The sequence below is a fragment of the Hemicordylus capensis genome, chromosome 2, assembly GCF_027244095.1.
Source record: "Hemicordylus capensis ecotype Gifberg chromosome 2, rHemCap1.1.pri, whole genome shotgun sequence".
Lineage (NCBI taxonomy): Eukaryota > Metazoa > Chordata > Lepidosauria > Squamata > Cordylidae > Hemicordylus > Hemicordylus capensis.
The window spans coordinates 268,224,864-268,240,773 of NC_069658.1; the positions used below are offsets into that span (position 1 = coordinate 268,224,864).

A 15,910-nucleotide genomic window follows, 5' to 3' on the forward strand; every position below is an offset into this window, starting at 1 on the left:
CTTCCGGTCATATCCGGAAGACGAGGGCAATGGGGCGGCAGGGAGGTATGCTGCTGACCTGATGGGCATTAAGAAACATGGATGCCGGTGGGGGGGAAGTGGCAGGAGGGGTAAGAGCACCCTCCCCCATTCTTAAAGGGAGACCCCTGCCGCCTTCGAGCCTCCCTGCCACGATTCTGTGCACACCCCTAATAGCAAATGGTATTCAGTGGCATTCTCCCTCTGAATTTGGTGTTTCCATATGGCCATTGTAAACCCCTTTGTAGAGTGCTTTGAAGAGCGGTATATGTATGCATCATATTCTTATTCCATCATAACTAATAGCTTTGGTGGCGGGGAAGGTTGAGCAGTAAAATGGCATGGGAGATGGGGTTAAAATGCAGCCACCCATGCACTATGGCCCTGGCCTAGTTCAGCTTCCTGTTCCCTCCTGGCTGCTTTTACACCTAGAAAAAAAAATTCAGAAGAATGATACGAAGGCATTTTACATCTCCAGAACATATAGTTTAGCCCCACAATTGCTGTAAAACTCGTTGTTTTGCTCTTTCCTATCTGGAAGCATCAAAACAGCATAAGACATTTCTCACTAAACTGCTCGCCAAAATGTTGTGACCCACTGGCCAGGAGCAAATCTGCAGATTTCCAGAGGACTTGCCCTTTCCAGCATAAAATGCTGACACTGATGATACATTGGCTGAAGAAAAGAATCAATATCCCACTTCACCTCGGCGATGTGTTACACTTCGAGGCACACTGAGTGACGATGATGAAGAAGAATGCTGACCACGGAAGGCAGGCTGCATCTTGGCGCCTTTCAAACATCCCGTTTGCTTTGTGGCAGAGCAGCAGTAAATAGGAAGGTAGCTGCAGAACTTTGCAAGGAATTTGTCATTTCTAAAGGCACAATATGTGATCCTAGACTTTTCAGCCCCTTTCTAGAATTTCAGCTTGGCCCTTCAACGTTGCTAGAAAACCTGCTTCTTTATTATTGTGCAATATAGATATGTGAGATCGATAAAGAAGTACTTGTATTGGAACAACTGTCCAATGGTAGAAATGAACAAATCTGTCCTGCAGTCGTTGACTTGAACCAGAGGATTCATATTGCAGCCTAGGGCAATGGCTTGTGTGGTTGTCTCTCATGACTACGGGGTTGATGTTAATGCTGGCTCATCCTTCACTACATGTCCTCTTCTTTTGGATGGATCTTTCCATTAGCACTCTTACTTCTGCCACATTGGAGAGGAGGGGAGGGAAGGTGAAGGCACTTCACTTGTAAATATATAAACACATATTTCACAAGTGACACCAAGAGCATGCTTTCGTCTGGAATACAGCTTTTGTGAATGTTGCAAATGCAATACAGCAAATGGAAGAGAGCCATTTTAAAATCAAATTTATATCACATATAGCTTTTTGATTCAATTTACAGATGTGGAAATGCTGCTGCGCTTGCAGTTTTCATAAATGTCTCGGTACTGAAGATCAGAAAACTCTCATGGGTCTGATGAGCTCTGGAGGCAACTGAGAGAAGTGAACACCTTCCTGCTTCCTGGAGGTCTCTGGCTGGTCATTGCTGGAAATATGATGCTTGATGGGATCCTGTCAGGATCTGTCAGGGATTGGGCTCCAAACAGTCAGAATGTGGGGTCCAGGGGGAGGTGGCCATCAGTCAGATGTGAGTAGCTTCATCCAGGACAGGCAACGGTTACATTTTAGAAGCAGCAACCAAAGAGCAGGAAGTCCAGAAACAGTGAGATCAATCCAAAAGAGGCAGGAGAGTAACATACATAAGCAGCAGTGTGGACAGAGGGAGCAGGAGCTACACCTACCTCCCACCAGGGACAAGTTGATCAGGCAAGTTCTCCGGTGACTATTGCTGGTGTCTATCTTATGTTTCTTTTTAGATCCCTTTGGGGACAGGGATCCATCTTACTTACTTACTTATTAATTAATTATTTCTCTATGTAAACCACTTTGGAAACTTTAGTTTAAAAACAGTATATAAATATTTGTATTGTTGTTCCGAGGCTGGGGCTTTATAGGGTGTGGTGAAGAGGGTCTGGTAATGCAGCCTAGTTGGTGGCCTTGAATAAACGAACTCACTGCAAGGCTTAAGGCAGCCATGGGACATTGGTAGAGAGGAGGTAAGGTGCTGGAGCATACCTGTTTAGAGTCTTGGTTTTGAGCCCCCTCAAAATACTCCACACCAGTGTTCCCTCTAAGAGGGACTCCCAGATGTTGTTGATGACAACTCCCATAATCCCCAAGCAAAAGCCACTGCAGCTGGGGATTCAGGAAGTTGTAGTCAACATCTGGGAATCTTTCTTCGAGGGATCAGTGCTCCACACTCTAAATGAGAACCAGGAAAGCTCTTTTATGTTCACTTGGTGCAAAACCCCCTCAAAGTACTCCTCTAATAAGGAGGAAGGATCTTGCTGCCACTCATGGGCAATACAATTAGGATAGAACTAGACAACACAATTTTTGCCTTTAATTTTTCTTCCCCTTGCGCAGCAGCTGTCTATGGCACCTCCATTACAGCAGATCTACATACACATTGCTCTCACTGAATTAGAGTGAACGTATGCTCATTTCTTGTTCTGGCAAAGAATTTGGGACTGTATGCCAAATAAATGGCCTTGTATTATTTCTTTGAAACCATGATCTTTATTCAAAGGCTTTAATATTGCCCCAAGGGAGATGCTGCAATTAAAAAAAACCCCTGCTTGGTTAAAAAGCAAGGCAGTGAAAACAACTGAACAACAGCAAGGAAGACATTGTTAATAGTTTACCTATTCAGTAACCCATCCTGGTCAGTTTACCTCTTAAGTGACCCATCCATGTTGACTTAATGGTCTTCCTCTGCCCGTCATCCAAAACAAACTGATTTTTTTTTTTTTTTTGGCCAGGAAAAAGATTTCCATGAAAATTGTAAAATCTTTCTACATTTTGAAACCACCATCAAATTACAACACATTTATTAGCAGCTGGGTTTCATGTTGATCTCCATTTGCAATTAAAAATGTCCATGTGAAAAACCCAGGTTTCACTATCAACCTGTTCCTTCAACAATATCCATGCGTAGGGATTTTATTATTTTTTGCTCTTTCTCCCTTCCCCCTTCTCTTTCTGTCACCAAAGCACTTCATTCATTCCTTCAGCATATGCTTAAAAAAAAAAAATAATTCCTTTCCTTCTCCTCCCCTTTCTATTGTCTGTGACCTTGTTATTTCGGAGAAAACGCTGTCAGGTGACTCATTTGCATTTCTCCTTTCAAGAAGTCTCCTCAAAGTGGAGGAAACGGGCAGAGCGAAGTCTCAAGTCTATTGTCACAAACCACCAGTTCCACAATGCTGGTGCACACAAAAGGCCACATCAGACTCTCCCTTGTCATTTTTCATATGCCGCATGCCAAGTGAGCCATGCAGCACAGTAACCAGACACAGCTGGTGTGACATCCTGTAAGTGACACTGTCACAAAGTTTGATGCTTTGTCAGAAGAGATCTCCTGTTCGGCAACAGTGTCTGCACTTGCCTTTTTGGGGAAATTGGCAGCAGGTAGGGCTGTGTGCATTGTGACAGACACAATCTGTTCAAATTCTGTAGCCAGAAGGAGCTTAGCATAGGAAGGCCCACTTTGTGGAAATAAGCTCCGCTCAGTATAGGCTCAAACTCGAGCTGTAATCATACACTCCTTCACTGTTGGGTCACCGTCTGAGAGACCTTTCATCTCCCATATCTCAGAGTTGACTCCTCCCTATCATAGGAACATAAGAAGGGCCTTTCTGGATCAGGCCCAAGGCCTATCTAGCCTAGCACCCTGTTTTCTTCCTAATGCCTCTGGGAATCCCACAAGCAAGAGATGCAGACATGCCCCCTCTCTTCTTGTTTCTCCCCTGCAACTGGTATTCAGAGGCATCCTGCCTGAGCCTGGAGGTATTATATAGGTATCAGGGCCAGTGATGTAGGGAGGGCATAGGTGGCCTCATGGACAGCCCCCCCCCACTCTGGGGGTATGGTCCCTACCTCTTCTGACGATGGTGGTACCACCCACAGCAGTGACGATGTGCTCTACCAGCTGTGCAGTGTGCCACTGGGGATGGGTAAGGAAGTGGTGGTGGGCTGCAGGGCAGCACAGTGGCTGTGTGGAGGAGAATGGGCAAATGAGGCAGCCCCAGAGATGAGCGAGGCAGCTTTGGAGACAGGGGTTCTTGTTGGGCCCACACACCCTATTTATAGCTTCAATCCTGGCCAGGACTACTAGCCATGGAAAAACTGGTTCTTCTTGAGTATGTAAAGGTGTGGTCCCTGCTTTTTCAGCTGCACCAGCTTGCCTGGGAATTAAACCCAGGACCTCTCGCACCTAAAGTGTGACACATGCCCCAACTCCAGCAAGCCAGGTATCCTTTTCCAGCACACAAGCATTTGTCAACTTTTTCCTCATCAGCATGTGCAAGATCTGGCATTCTTTATACCGGCTTCCAAAACTCTGATCCCTGCTCTGGTTGCATCTTATCAATGAGAACATCTTCTTGCTGATTTCCCTTCTCCAGACATTTCCAAATTGCGATGCAGACCTTCTGTTTCTCCCACATGGCTTCAATTATGAGACTCCTCTCTCAAATTCCTCACATTAGCATAACATGACATTTCCTCACTTTAAAACTGTCTCTGAGCTTCTCAGAGGAAGAGTGGGATATAAATCTAAAAACAAACAAACCTCCTTTTATACTGTTTCAGTTCTGCTGTTCCATGCAATCTCATCTACTGTCAAGCACACCTTTGTCTTCTTCTCTCTGTTGGAAGTGAAGAACTCTGCGCTGTCTCATGTCTCAATGACAGAGGGGGACAGACTAGTGAGTCAGAGGGCTAGAGGGGTCAAGATATTTGTCATTCCTCCTCTCTACTACTCTGACACTATCCCTTTGATATGTAGATTGCTAGTCAGGGACTTCCTTCCTTCCTGCCTCCCTTCCTCTCTTCTCCCTATCACACACGCTTGCCTCTCTATGAACCATGTGTGCACAGAGTTGCAGACAGCATCTGTCTGCACCCAGCTAGCTAGCTAGATTAGAGATACTATCTCTCACTTTCCTATCTAGAATGGAGTTCTACAATAAATACTCCTCATATTGATTTGAAACTATGAACTGGCTCCAAGTTTCTTTTGGCTCTTAGCAGACACGCATGCCTGGGCAGACTCCATTGTGTTTTGCCTCGGTGCACTCTGCTGTAATAGAAGGGTATCTCTTACCAGAGAAAATTCCCAGCACTCTCATTCTCTGTGTTGGTGACCATCTAGATACAGCTCCCCCTCCAAACAGTTCTTCAGCAAAGTCTTTCTTGAACCACCCTATTGTCCCTTGATGAATCCCTCCATTGACAATTAATTATCTAATTATAATTGTCAATGGACAATATATTTGTCAGTTATGGACAACTAATTTCTAATTGACAACTAATTTATCCAAACAGAGGGGGGTGGGAAGAAAAAAGATATATAGTTAAAAGAGCAGCTGAAGTTTCATCTCAGGAACATAAGCTATAGAAAAAGCTAGGAATCTATCAGAAACAAATGGGTATAAATTCCCCTTAAGAACAGGGGGATCCAAATATGTGGTAGGTTTACCTGTGCTTAAGATCCCCTTCATTTCTAACAACTTTATTAGGCAGTGTCAGAAAAGTTTAAAAACAAATGGGATCAAGGTTAATGTAGTATGCACAACCACCAAGACTTTGAAACAGCAGTTAGTAAGATCTAGATTATATGATAAAAAGTGTGAAATTAAAGCCTGCCGAGTCTGTGGAAATTTGTTATTTACAAAATTACTGGTACAGAATGTGGTGAAAGCTATATAGGGGAAACAGGAAGACATTTGGTTACTAGATTCAAAGAACACCTAGCAGGTGCCAAACATCTAAACAGGGAAAGGCCATAGTCAGTTCATATGAAAAATAAACACAATGGAAAAACAATAACTCTTAAAGGAAGCATCTTAGAGTCTGAACAGTGTACGCTCAAAAGAAAGATAAGGGAAGCATTGTATTTAGACAAGTTACAGCCGGGGGGGGGGGGGTGTCAATGGTAAGGAAGAATTGAAAGGGTAAGCAGTAATATAGTTTATACCCTCCCCCCTTCTTTGTTTTTTTGTTAGAGTTCATGTTAAGCAGGCAAAACTGTGAGTCATCAATCCCCCCCCCTTTTCACATGTTAATCGGGTGCCTGATTAGATTTAGGGAGAATATCTGGGATATAAGAGTGTGGATTTTAAACAATGAGAAATGGAACACTGAAGTTGACGTCTGTATGTCAAAATGTCTGTTCTTTATTTGTGGGTTTTTAATTTATGCGATAAAAAGGTCTGGAGAGAAGAACTAATTATCTGCTGACCTACTGCTCAGTTATCAATCCGTGACTGCTCCCCATATATCTAAAACAGACTGTACACTTTCTGTGAAGGGATGGTTACTTTGTGTGCCGTATAGGGCCCAATACCAATCTGTGCTTACGTTTAAAACCAGCCAGATCAATAAAGTATTGATTTGCCTGGTTTAAACCCAGGCAAATCACCAACACCCAGAATCTGGAAGCAACTCAACTGTAGATTTTAGAAGGAAAACTCTTAAAAAAAAAAGTCTCAACACTCTTTAAAAAAAGGGTGGGGGGCTGAATCACGAACCATTGCAAACCATATTTTCAAGACATTGGCAATGTGAAGAGCCAAGCCTAGATTATGCATTCAAAAACATTTCGATATTGTTGTTGCCTATCACATTCATATATGTTGAGTCATGTAGCTTATCTGTCGTAGGCCTTTGGGATGGGGTCAGGTTATAAATATATAGAAAAACATACTCACTCAGTGGGGCCTAATGGATTCTCCAAGCTGGGTATGTGTGTGCCTGGGGATGGATGGGTGAGTGAGTAGATGAAGAAGCATTGTCCCCTAGATGGGCATATAGTAACTATGTATTATTTGTTACTTTTTTATTCCATTCCATTTGTATTTGTTTTCTACTGTTCATCCCAAAAGTGGCATACTTGTGGTTCTCAGGTGGTCTCCTATCCAGATTATGGCTAGGCCTAGATCTGTGTTGAGACAGAACTTCATGAGACATCTTCAAACCATTCTCTGGCACTGATGGAGAAATAAGAAATTGGAGTTTGCAGTGCCACTTGTCTGAAAATATGCTGTTAGGTGAGGCAGCTGCATGCTTGTGTGATCTCTGGACAATGGAATGCCGCCTGTTCATGATTTAAGAATGGTAAGAGAGTAGTTATTTCCCTTTCCCCCATTTCTGTTTTGTGTGTAGTGGTGTAGTTCTAGTATGAATTAGCAGTATGCATTTAGCAGGGGGTGGCTAATTAAGCTGGAATGAAAGAGCTGTGTATGCATCCTTGCAAGGTTTAAGAAATGTCTCAAAAGTACCATCATTTGAGATTTCTTTTTTAAAAAATGCTTGAGAGTTCAAAAAATAAAATAAAATATTGTTTTATCCAATAACAAGAAGAGAAAAGGCAGTTAATGGAACACTTCCCTTTGAATATAATACTTTATATTCTAAAGTACAAAAAGGCAATACATTCACTTAAATTATTCAAGTTGAAAGAATGAGCAAGTTAGTGGAAATTTTTTCATCACACCTTCATTCACAGATTAACCCTGCAAATATTTTAGCTTTAGTGTAATTTGTTCACACACATTAATCTTTCAATATTTTACATAACGTCAGCAACAGTCTATGAAAAACATCAAAAGCCTTATAAACTTGCTATTAGAATATACACAAATCTACAAAAATAAGACTGTTTATTATTTACAAGCATTTTGGTTCTTCTTCAGACACTATAGGCTGATATAAAGTTCTGGACTGTTGGGAAGAAAAACATCAATTTTAGAATAATATTTTGAAAAGACCTAAGTGCTGGAACAGGATTAAAGAATAGGTCATGTTCCTTGGCCTTGGAAATAGCTATGCCAACTCATAGTATTTCCCAGTTTCAGGATCAAAATAACAATTTAGGCATGGGTCATACAAGAGAGTGAGAACGTCATCCTCTTCGGCCCCGAAGTCACCTTCACCTAAGAGGAAATTAGAAGTCAATTAATTTTCATTTGTATTTGAAAAATGGCAGCTGAGGAGGTACAATCTTTTAAGATGACTGCAAAATCTTTAGGTCTTTGTTTTATTCATGACTGAAGAGATATTTGCTAGTTAAATCAACATTACCTTATTTGATGAAAAATCAAACAGTGCCAGAACACTTCAGTCCCCGAGAACGGTAAAAATGATTTGCTGGACTCAACCAAAAGTCTACCAGTCTCACATTCTGTCTCCAACCATGGCCAAGCAGATGCTTCAGGGAAGCCCATAAGCAGTGAGGTACAGGTGACTACCTGTTATTTGCCCCCAGAATCTGGTATTCAAAAGTATATAGCCTCTGTACACACAAGTTCCATCCTTAGCTAAGAGCTAATTTAAAAATATAATGAGCAAACACGCATAAGCGAGGTTTATTTGCTATATCATCTCTAAAGGGTTTTAAAAACCCCCAATATCCAGATGTTTTGCCTGGGAAAGGCTTTGTTAATAATCATATTGACAAGGACTGTAATCAGCAGAACTGCACCCATCCGATTCTTTCCCCCCGCCCCCTCTGTGTCGCATGTTTTTGACACAGCAGGCCACTGCTATGGTGCCACCACATGATGGAATCTCAGACTTGACTTGTGATGAAGTATGTTTGCTGAGAAGGAGGAAGATAGTTCTTTGAACCTGTGGAAAAGCAGTATCTGGATTATAGCAACAGATCCAGGCTGGTTGCCAGAAGATAATGATTGTGCAAATGCTCTTTGGCTGCTTAAAAATAAAAATAAAAATCAGTTTGGATGTCCCAACATGCCCTGAGGACAGCAGGCCAATGGTGGTGCAATTTAGCTGACAGAATATTTTCTCTCTCCCTTGATGTCTGCAGTGCAGTATTAATATTCATAGTCACACACACATCTGAAATACAGTAAATCCTTAAAAACAGAGTGATAATCCATACTGCCAAACAGTTCTCTAATCTGAGCATATCAACTATTTTCCTGGTTTTGTAGCAATGATAGTTTTTGTTCTACTCTCTAATGGTTTTGCATTATTGCACACCCAGGCCCAATAAAAGACAAGACACATGTGATTAGATAAACTAGGGAAACTTTTGTTAGTTAAGATTACACAACCTGCAATGCGGCATAACACTTTAGAGTGCAGGTACCCCCTCTAAGAGTCAGCCTCATAAGGAGGGCCGCCCAGAACTGGGTAAACGACTGAATGTTAATTCAGTCTGGACTAAATCCGGACATCATAACAACCACGAAGTGTTAACCCTGCTGAGGTGAGGCCAACCACCCACGCCGCAAAACTCGAGTGGTGGGTGTCAGCCAGCCTCCGAGTAGGGGAGGATCCTAGCCCAAGGGCTGCAAAACCTGCAATGGCTGTTCCTTGGCTTGTCCACTCGCCTTCAATGGTCCTCCATCCAGACACTGATCAAGACAACCTATACCAACCCGCACTCACCGGCAAGTGACCAAACACACAAATGACAACCCTGAACGTCAGTGAGAAGTAGACAAAAAAAGGCCACACCAAGGCCAATTAGGTGAAAAAATTCCTACTTGGTCCCCGAAGGGGACTGGACAACCCTCACTGAAGCGAGATAGGAGGGGGGGTGCTCAGTCTAAAGCAACTGAGGGTGAATAACAGTATGCTGGCTGCTTATGCAGCCACTACAGAGCCCCGATAGGCTGGCCGAACACATGGCACGGGAGCAAGATGGCAGCCCCGCAGAGGCGCGGTTCGGTGGACATCTCTAGCCTGAGGCCATCTTCACTCCCGGACTTTCTGTTCTTCTTGATGGCCTTCAAGGGATCATGGCCGGGTTCTAGTCACCACAACCAATATACAAAAGTGGGTTCACACAATCACAAAGATCCGGGTTAAAAAGTTAATCAGGATCAATGAGCCCCATGGAACTGATTGTGAGAACCCAGAATTTCAGGGCAATCCTGGGCAAACTGCTCCAGTTAACCAGGATTTAACCAGGATAGATAACCAGAACTGCATCCTAGTTATCTATCCTGGTTAAATGCCGATTAACCAGAGCAGTTTGACTAGGATTGCCCTGAAATTCTGGGTTCTCACAATCAGCTCCATTGGGCTCGCTGATCCTTATTAACTTTTAGATGAGGATCCTTGTGACAGTGTGTGAACCCAGCCTAAAATGGGTGCTATTGCATTCACACTAGGACTATTTTGCCTGACTTGCAGCTTATCAGAGTTTTAGAAGGAGCTCCATCTTTAGGCCACAAAAGTATGTGGGGGCACTGCTGAGATTTTCAATGGTGTGGGGTGAAATTCAGAGGTGGGGAGAATTCATTGCTGTTGGTGGAGCTCCTCCTCATGGCTGCTGCCTGCCATTCTACCCTACCCCCTCCAAGCACATTAGCTATCTTCCCTGTCAGAATTAAACAGCATGGGGGTGAAGAAAGACATGGCCGGAGGCAAATTCAAGTATTGCTTGTCCAGCAGTTCATACCTGATGGCCAATCCAGACACAGTACAGATCCTGGATTGATCAATGTCATCACTGAGAAACTGAGGTGGCACACACAACCTTTGGCCATGGCTTCCAAGGGCTGCGGTTAAGGCAGGAGTTTGTCGGCTTTCCCTACCAAACATGCGGCGGCTGTGCTTCCCTCCACCACGCTGCGTGCCCATACGAGTGGCAGCATGGCGACGGCAAGAGCTGGGAGTAGGACTTTCCCCTCCTGTATCCCAGGATGCCCCATGCCACAAGCGTGGCCACTCCTTCCCCCTGGCTAGTGGTCAGAAATGGCAGTGGGCCAAGGAGAAGTAGCCAACCCAGCGATCATCCAGCCGATCGCCAGCTGAGGTTAAACCGTTTTGTTTAACCATGGCTAAACAAGCAGGTTAAAGAGTGGGGCTAGTACATGGAGCAGCTGGGAGCCCTCCGCTCCAGATGACACGAGCTGACTGGGGTAACACAGGTAGCCGTGTTGTGAGAACATCCTAATTTTCTGCTCTCAACTTCCAGGATTTCTTTAGTCCATCCCACAGTGTAAAAAAATATAAGCGGAGATCTATGAGGCTGAGCCTATTTCACAAAAAACATTTTTATAAGAGCTAAAAGTAGAGTATATGATGGATAATAACTTGACAGCAAATAATAATTCACAGTTGAATGCAGGCTGTATTCTACATTTCATCCTAAGTGTTTACCTCTTTCTCAGAGTGACAGTACAAAGTAACTGCACTGTATGCTCTGCTGGCTCAAAGTAATGGCCTGTTATGCCAACAGCAACATATGCCAACAGCAGCAGCTTCCCAGTGCTCAGGGATCTATTCACAGCTGGAATTGTGCAAGAAAATGCAGATTATGCTAACTGGAGGGTACAGATTGTGCACAATTCCCTCTACCAGTGCACCTTTCCTTTCAGAAGAGAGAGCGAGAGCGAGAGAGAGAGTGTGTGTGTGTGTGTGTGTGAGAGAGATTGATATATATATACACACACACACATAAAAGAAACCTATATATAAAGAAATAGCTGGATTTCTGATTGAAGCCTTCCATCATAAAAGTTCAGAAACTAAACCAGCTTGTGCCTGTGCTTAGGTAGTATAGTACCATAGAAGATGTATGAGCTGCAGATAACTGGCACCTGTACTTCACCGCACAGGCTAGTTTCTCACAGTTGGCAGCCTAGCGTGCTTTCAGTGATCAGCCCAGGGTCTTTCCCAAGAGTATCCCTGGTGACCAGAACTCAGTGAACAAAAAGCAGGAGGACTGATGTAGCTGCTCAGAACCTCTGCAGTTCAGGAGCCTGGCAGGCAGGAGCACATCACCTTTTGAAATATCAGATCTGCTCAGGAAGAAGCCCTAAAGGAGTGACAGAGGCCTTTTTTCTTCCTTTATATATGATCACAGAAGCAGGATAAGTGAATCAGTGTAGTCCAGTGGATGTAGAGTGGGACTAGGATCCAGGTTTGAATCTCAGGTCACTCAGTTTATACATTCAAGCAAGTACGAAAAAGGGGGTGGGGGGTGGGACTGGAAACTTTAAACTTGAATATCTTTACCTGTAGCCTCCAGCAGTATAAGTCCAGGAAAGCTTTCCCAATTGATTCTGCTGAATATACAAATAAACTGAGCTATGGACCCCTTGAGTGGCCTTTGGTTCTTCATTCTTTCAGCATCACACTTCATTATTTTATTTATTTATTTAACATATTTTTATACCACCCAAAACTTACATCTCTGGGCAGTTTACAACAAAGTAAAATCTTCCCTAACCATCATCTATAGAGTAGACATAACGAGCCCTTTCTCACAACCAGTGAGAAAGGGCTACAGGGTTTCCGTGGAGGAAGCCCTAAAAATGACTACTCCACCTGCAGACGAGCACCGGCTGCTGCTGGCAGCTCCAAGGGTCAGGGTGCCGGGATGCGTCACCCTGTGTCCCAGAGCTCCAATAATGCACCCTGTGAGTGCATGGTGCGTAATGGGGATCCCCTCTCCCCGAGTCTGCTAATTGCGGCTGCTCGAAATCGTGGCTGACAGACAATCTTAAAAACGAGGTTAAGGGAGCGCTCCCTTAACCTCACTTTAAAGTGAGGCTTCATAGGCAAGTTTGCTGCTGTGGTGCCACCGGGATTGGCTTGATCCCGGCGGTACACACACACACATGCAAAACCAGGCTGGGCAACATAAGCCCAGTTTTGCATGCATCCATGTGTGAAAAGCTTCAATACCTTGTAAGATTATTGAGCAGCATAAAGCACACTGCATTTTTTAAAGTTCTATACAAGGATAGAGACCAGTAGGTAACTTTACTCTTCAGGATTATTGGGGCTCTCTATTGATCTGTTGCTCAGTCTGGCCCTGATCATCTTTCAAAAGAGTTATTTGGCTTTCTTCTTGGGGATGTCTTTCTTTTGGAAGTCAGGCTGAAGGTCAGCTTGTGCATGCATATTTTAGCTCTTGAATTTGACCCTGCTTCCCTTTTCATTCATTCATTCAATTTCTATACCGCCCTTCCAAAAATGGCTCAGGGTGGTTTGCACAGAGAAATAATAAATAAATAAGATGGATCCCTGTCCCCAAAGGGCTCACAATCTAAAAAGAAACTTAAGACAGACACCAGCAATAGTCACTGGAGTACTGTGCTGGGAGTGGATAGGGCTAGTTCCTCTGCGGGGCATCCTCCCCCTGTGGGGCATTCGCATGGGACATCCTGGAACTTCTGTGGGCCACATGGCCCCCAATTCCCTGAAGGAGCCAGCAGTCGTGTGGGCGGCCAGTCTGGCTGCCCAAGGCTGCCTTCCGATCGTCTGTGGGGAGAGCAGGCCAAGCCCGTTCTCCCCGCAAACTCCCTTCCGGCGAGTCTCACTGATCGCGAGACTCGCCTCGCTGTTTCCAACTCAGTTACTAGCTTAATCTTTTAGAAGGAAATATGCCCTGGGGATGTCTATTGTAGACCAGTGCAAGGCTAGCCTCCCTAGGGATATAAAAGCCTCCCTCTCACCCATCCCCAGTGAGGATCTTGGAGCAAATACATACATTGCTGTAGCCATATGGGACACCCTTCCTTCTTGCTGTTTCTCACCCCATGCCTGTAAATATTTACAGTCAGGGCGGTCTAACTGATTTACCAAGCCAAACATAACCCACCAGAGTGTCCGTGAACCTCCTGTTTTTGCTGCCTGAGTGCAGTTAAAACAACTGGCAGATATCAGTGCATGGCTGGTGGACAGCATTTGGCCTGATGGCTCACATTTTGTGCAGCACTGATCTAGATGCTGGAACCAGCCACTGGGGTGTGGGGAATGATGAAGTTCTTTCCCCTACTAGCATCACCCTTCCTGCGGATTCGACTAACAAACTGGTGTGGACAAGGAAACTGCCAGCCACATCTCATTATTGTATAGGTTGCATATTTATATACGTATTAGGGATGTGCACGGATTCGGCACGGGCAAGTTCGAAAGTGGGGGGATGACTATAAGGGCGGGAGAGGGTGCACTTATCCCTTCTGCAGCTTTCTCCCCACTGGCGCTCCATTGTAAACCAGTCCGGTGGGGTAGCAGCGTACCTCCCTGCTGCCCCGTCCCCTTGTTGGACAGAAGTAAGCAGAAGTACCCAGTGCACGTGTGCACATCACGCTCACTCACGTGCATAGCGTGTGCACACACGCGTGGTACTTGTGCTTACTTCTGGTCCGACGGGACAGACCAGCAGAGAGGTATGTTGCCACCCCACTGGACTGGTTTACAATGGAATATCAGTGGCGGGGGGGGGGAGTGGCGGGAGGGGTAAGTGCACCCTCCCACATCCTTACAGTCATCCCCCCGCCTTTGAAGTGGCGGAACCGCCAGTCATTTGAACCGGTTCGGAGGCCCATAAATGGCCTCTGAACTGGTTCAATATGTATATACTGCATACAATGGCACTCAAGGTGCTGTACCTGGGGTTCCCAAGAGATTTTCCATCCAGACACTGACCAGACCCAGATCTGAGTAGCTTCAGCCAGGTTGTTACATCTGCATGGTCCACCACCAGCTGAATTGATGGGAAGATGGGAAAGGACCTTCTCCATGACAACATTCCAGTGGTGAAACTCCCTACCTCATGATATTGGTTTAGCAACTTTCCATGTGCTAACATATTCTTTGGAAACTTTTCTCCAGGTACCTCTGCTGAGGGTACAGTTATGGAACTCTGTTTATGGAACTCCCTTTGCAAAGAGGCTTGCCAGCACCTATGCTATTATTTCAGCACCAAAGGTTTTCTTATCCTCTCAGGCTTTTTAAAGTTTTAGTTTTCAGTTACTGATTTTTTAAAAAAATCCTATTAGTTGTGATTATTATTGTGTTTTTTAAAACTTGTAGCCTGTTTGAAATGCCTAAAATCAAATGACTAAAAAATATACTAAGGCATTTTTGTTTAGGTAAGCGTTTGGCTTGTCTCCTGTTTAACTGGTTTTTTAGTCTCCCAGAAATTATCTGCTGCTTCTTTTCTTTTCTGCTGTGCTCCATTTTATGATGTCAGGTACTATATAGTATTTATTTTGTTTTGTTTTTATTGGAGGTTACCTTGGGTGTTCTATTTTGGAGTAGAACTGTATATTTACATTATGTAAATATACATACATATTGGTGCTTTCTTCAGACCATGCCCTGGGACTGATGGAACTGCTGTGTGCAAAGGTACATCTGAATACTATGTGTTGGGGCAAAAACCAAGGAAAAACCTTTGCCTTTCTATTCTGCTGGTTGTGAGTACTCAAAAGCATCTAGTGAGTTCTGTGGGAAACGGAATGCTAGACTAGATGGACCCTTCTGGCATGATAAAACAATTCTTATTTAAGAAAGAAAACAGAATAAGCCTGACAATAATTATGAAAAGGGTGGTAGTGTTTTGTTTTTGTTTGTGTAAAACATGAATTATTTCAATTTTTCCGTCTATTACATTTTTTCAAATCTGTATTTATCCATTTTTTAAAGAAAAGGATATATTTCTGAAGAAGCAGTTCCTTCACAAATAAACTAGGACCTATAAAATATATATATATAAAATGAGCTCTTAGCTATGAGTTATGCCCTAAATAAAGGATATCACAGAGATCTTTTATTAGCATGAACAACAAAATTGATTTTTGTTTTGTTTTAGGATATCATTAGAGATGCATATAAAAGTTGACAAGGATATTCTGTACCAGCAGTAAATAATCACAGGTTTTCTTGGCTGATAACTTGGTTTTGTTATCTTCAAGCCTGCGTGTGCCTGTGATTTAGGAGGTATCCACCCTTGGCTGGCAGCTGCTTGTTCTATTGTAGTTTCCAC

At 43.8% G+C, this 15,910-nt stretch overlaps 1 protein-coding gene across 15 annotated transcripts in view; it reads right to left on the reverse strand.

The window, feature by feature from the left end:
• Positions 1-7,480: 7,480 nt before the first annotated feature.
• CFAP20DC (CFAP20 domain containing) overlaps positions 7,481-15,910 on the reverse strand; it is a 268,470-nt gene continuing 260,040 nt past the window's right edge. For all 15 annotated transcript variants that reach the window (XM_053297353.1, XM_053297357.1, XM_053297344.1 and 12 more), the window contains one exon: positions 7,481-8,087. In XM_053297353.1, coding sequence (XP_053153328.1) covers positions 7,978-8,087 — 110 coding nt within the window. In that variant the 3' untranslated portion in view covers positions 7,481-7,977. The remainder of the gene's footprint in view (positions 8,088-15,910) is intronic.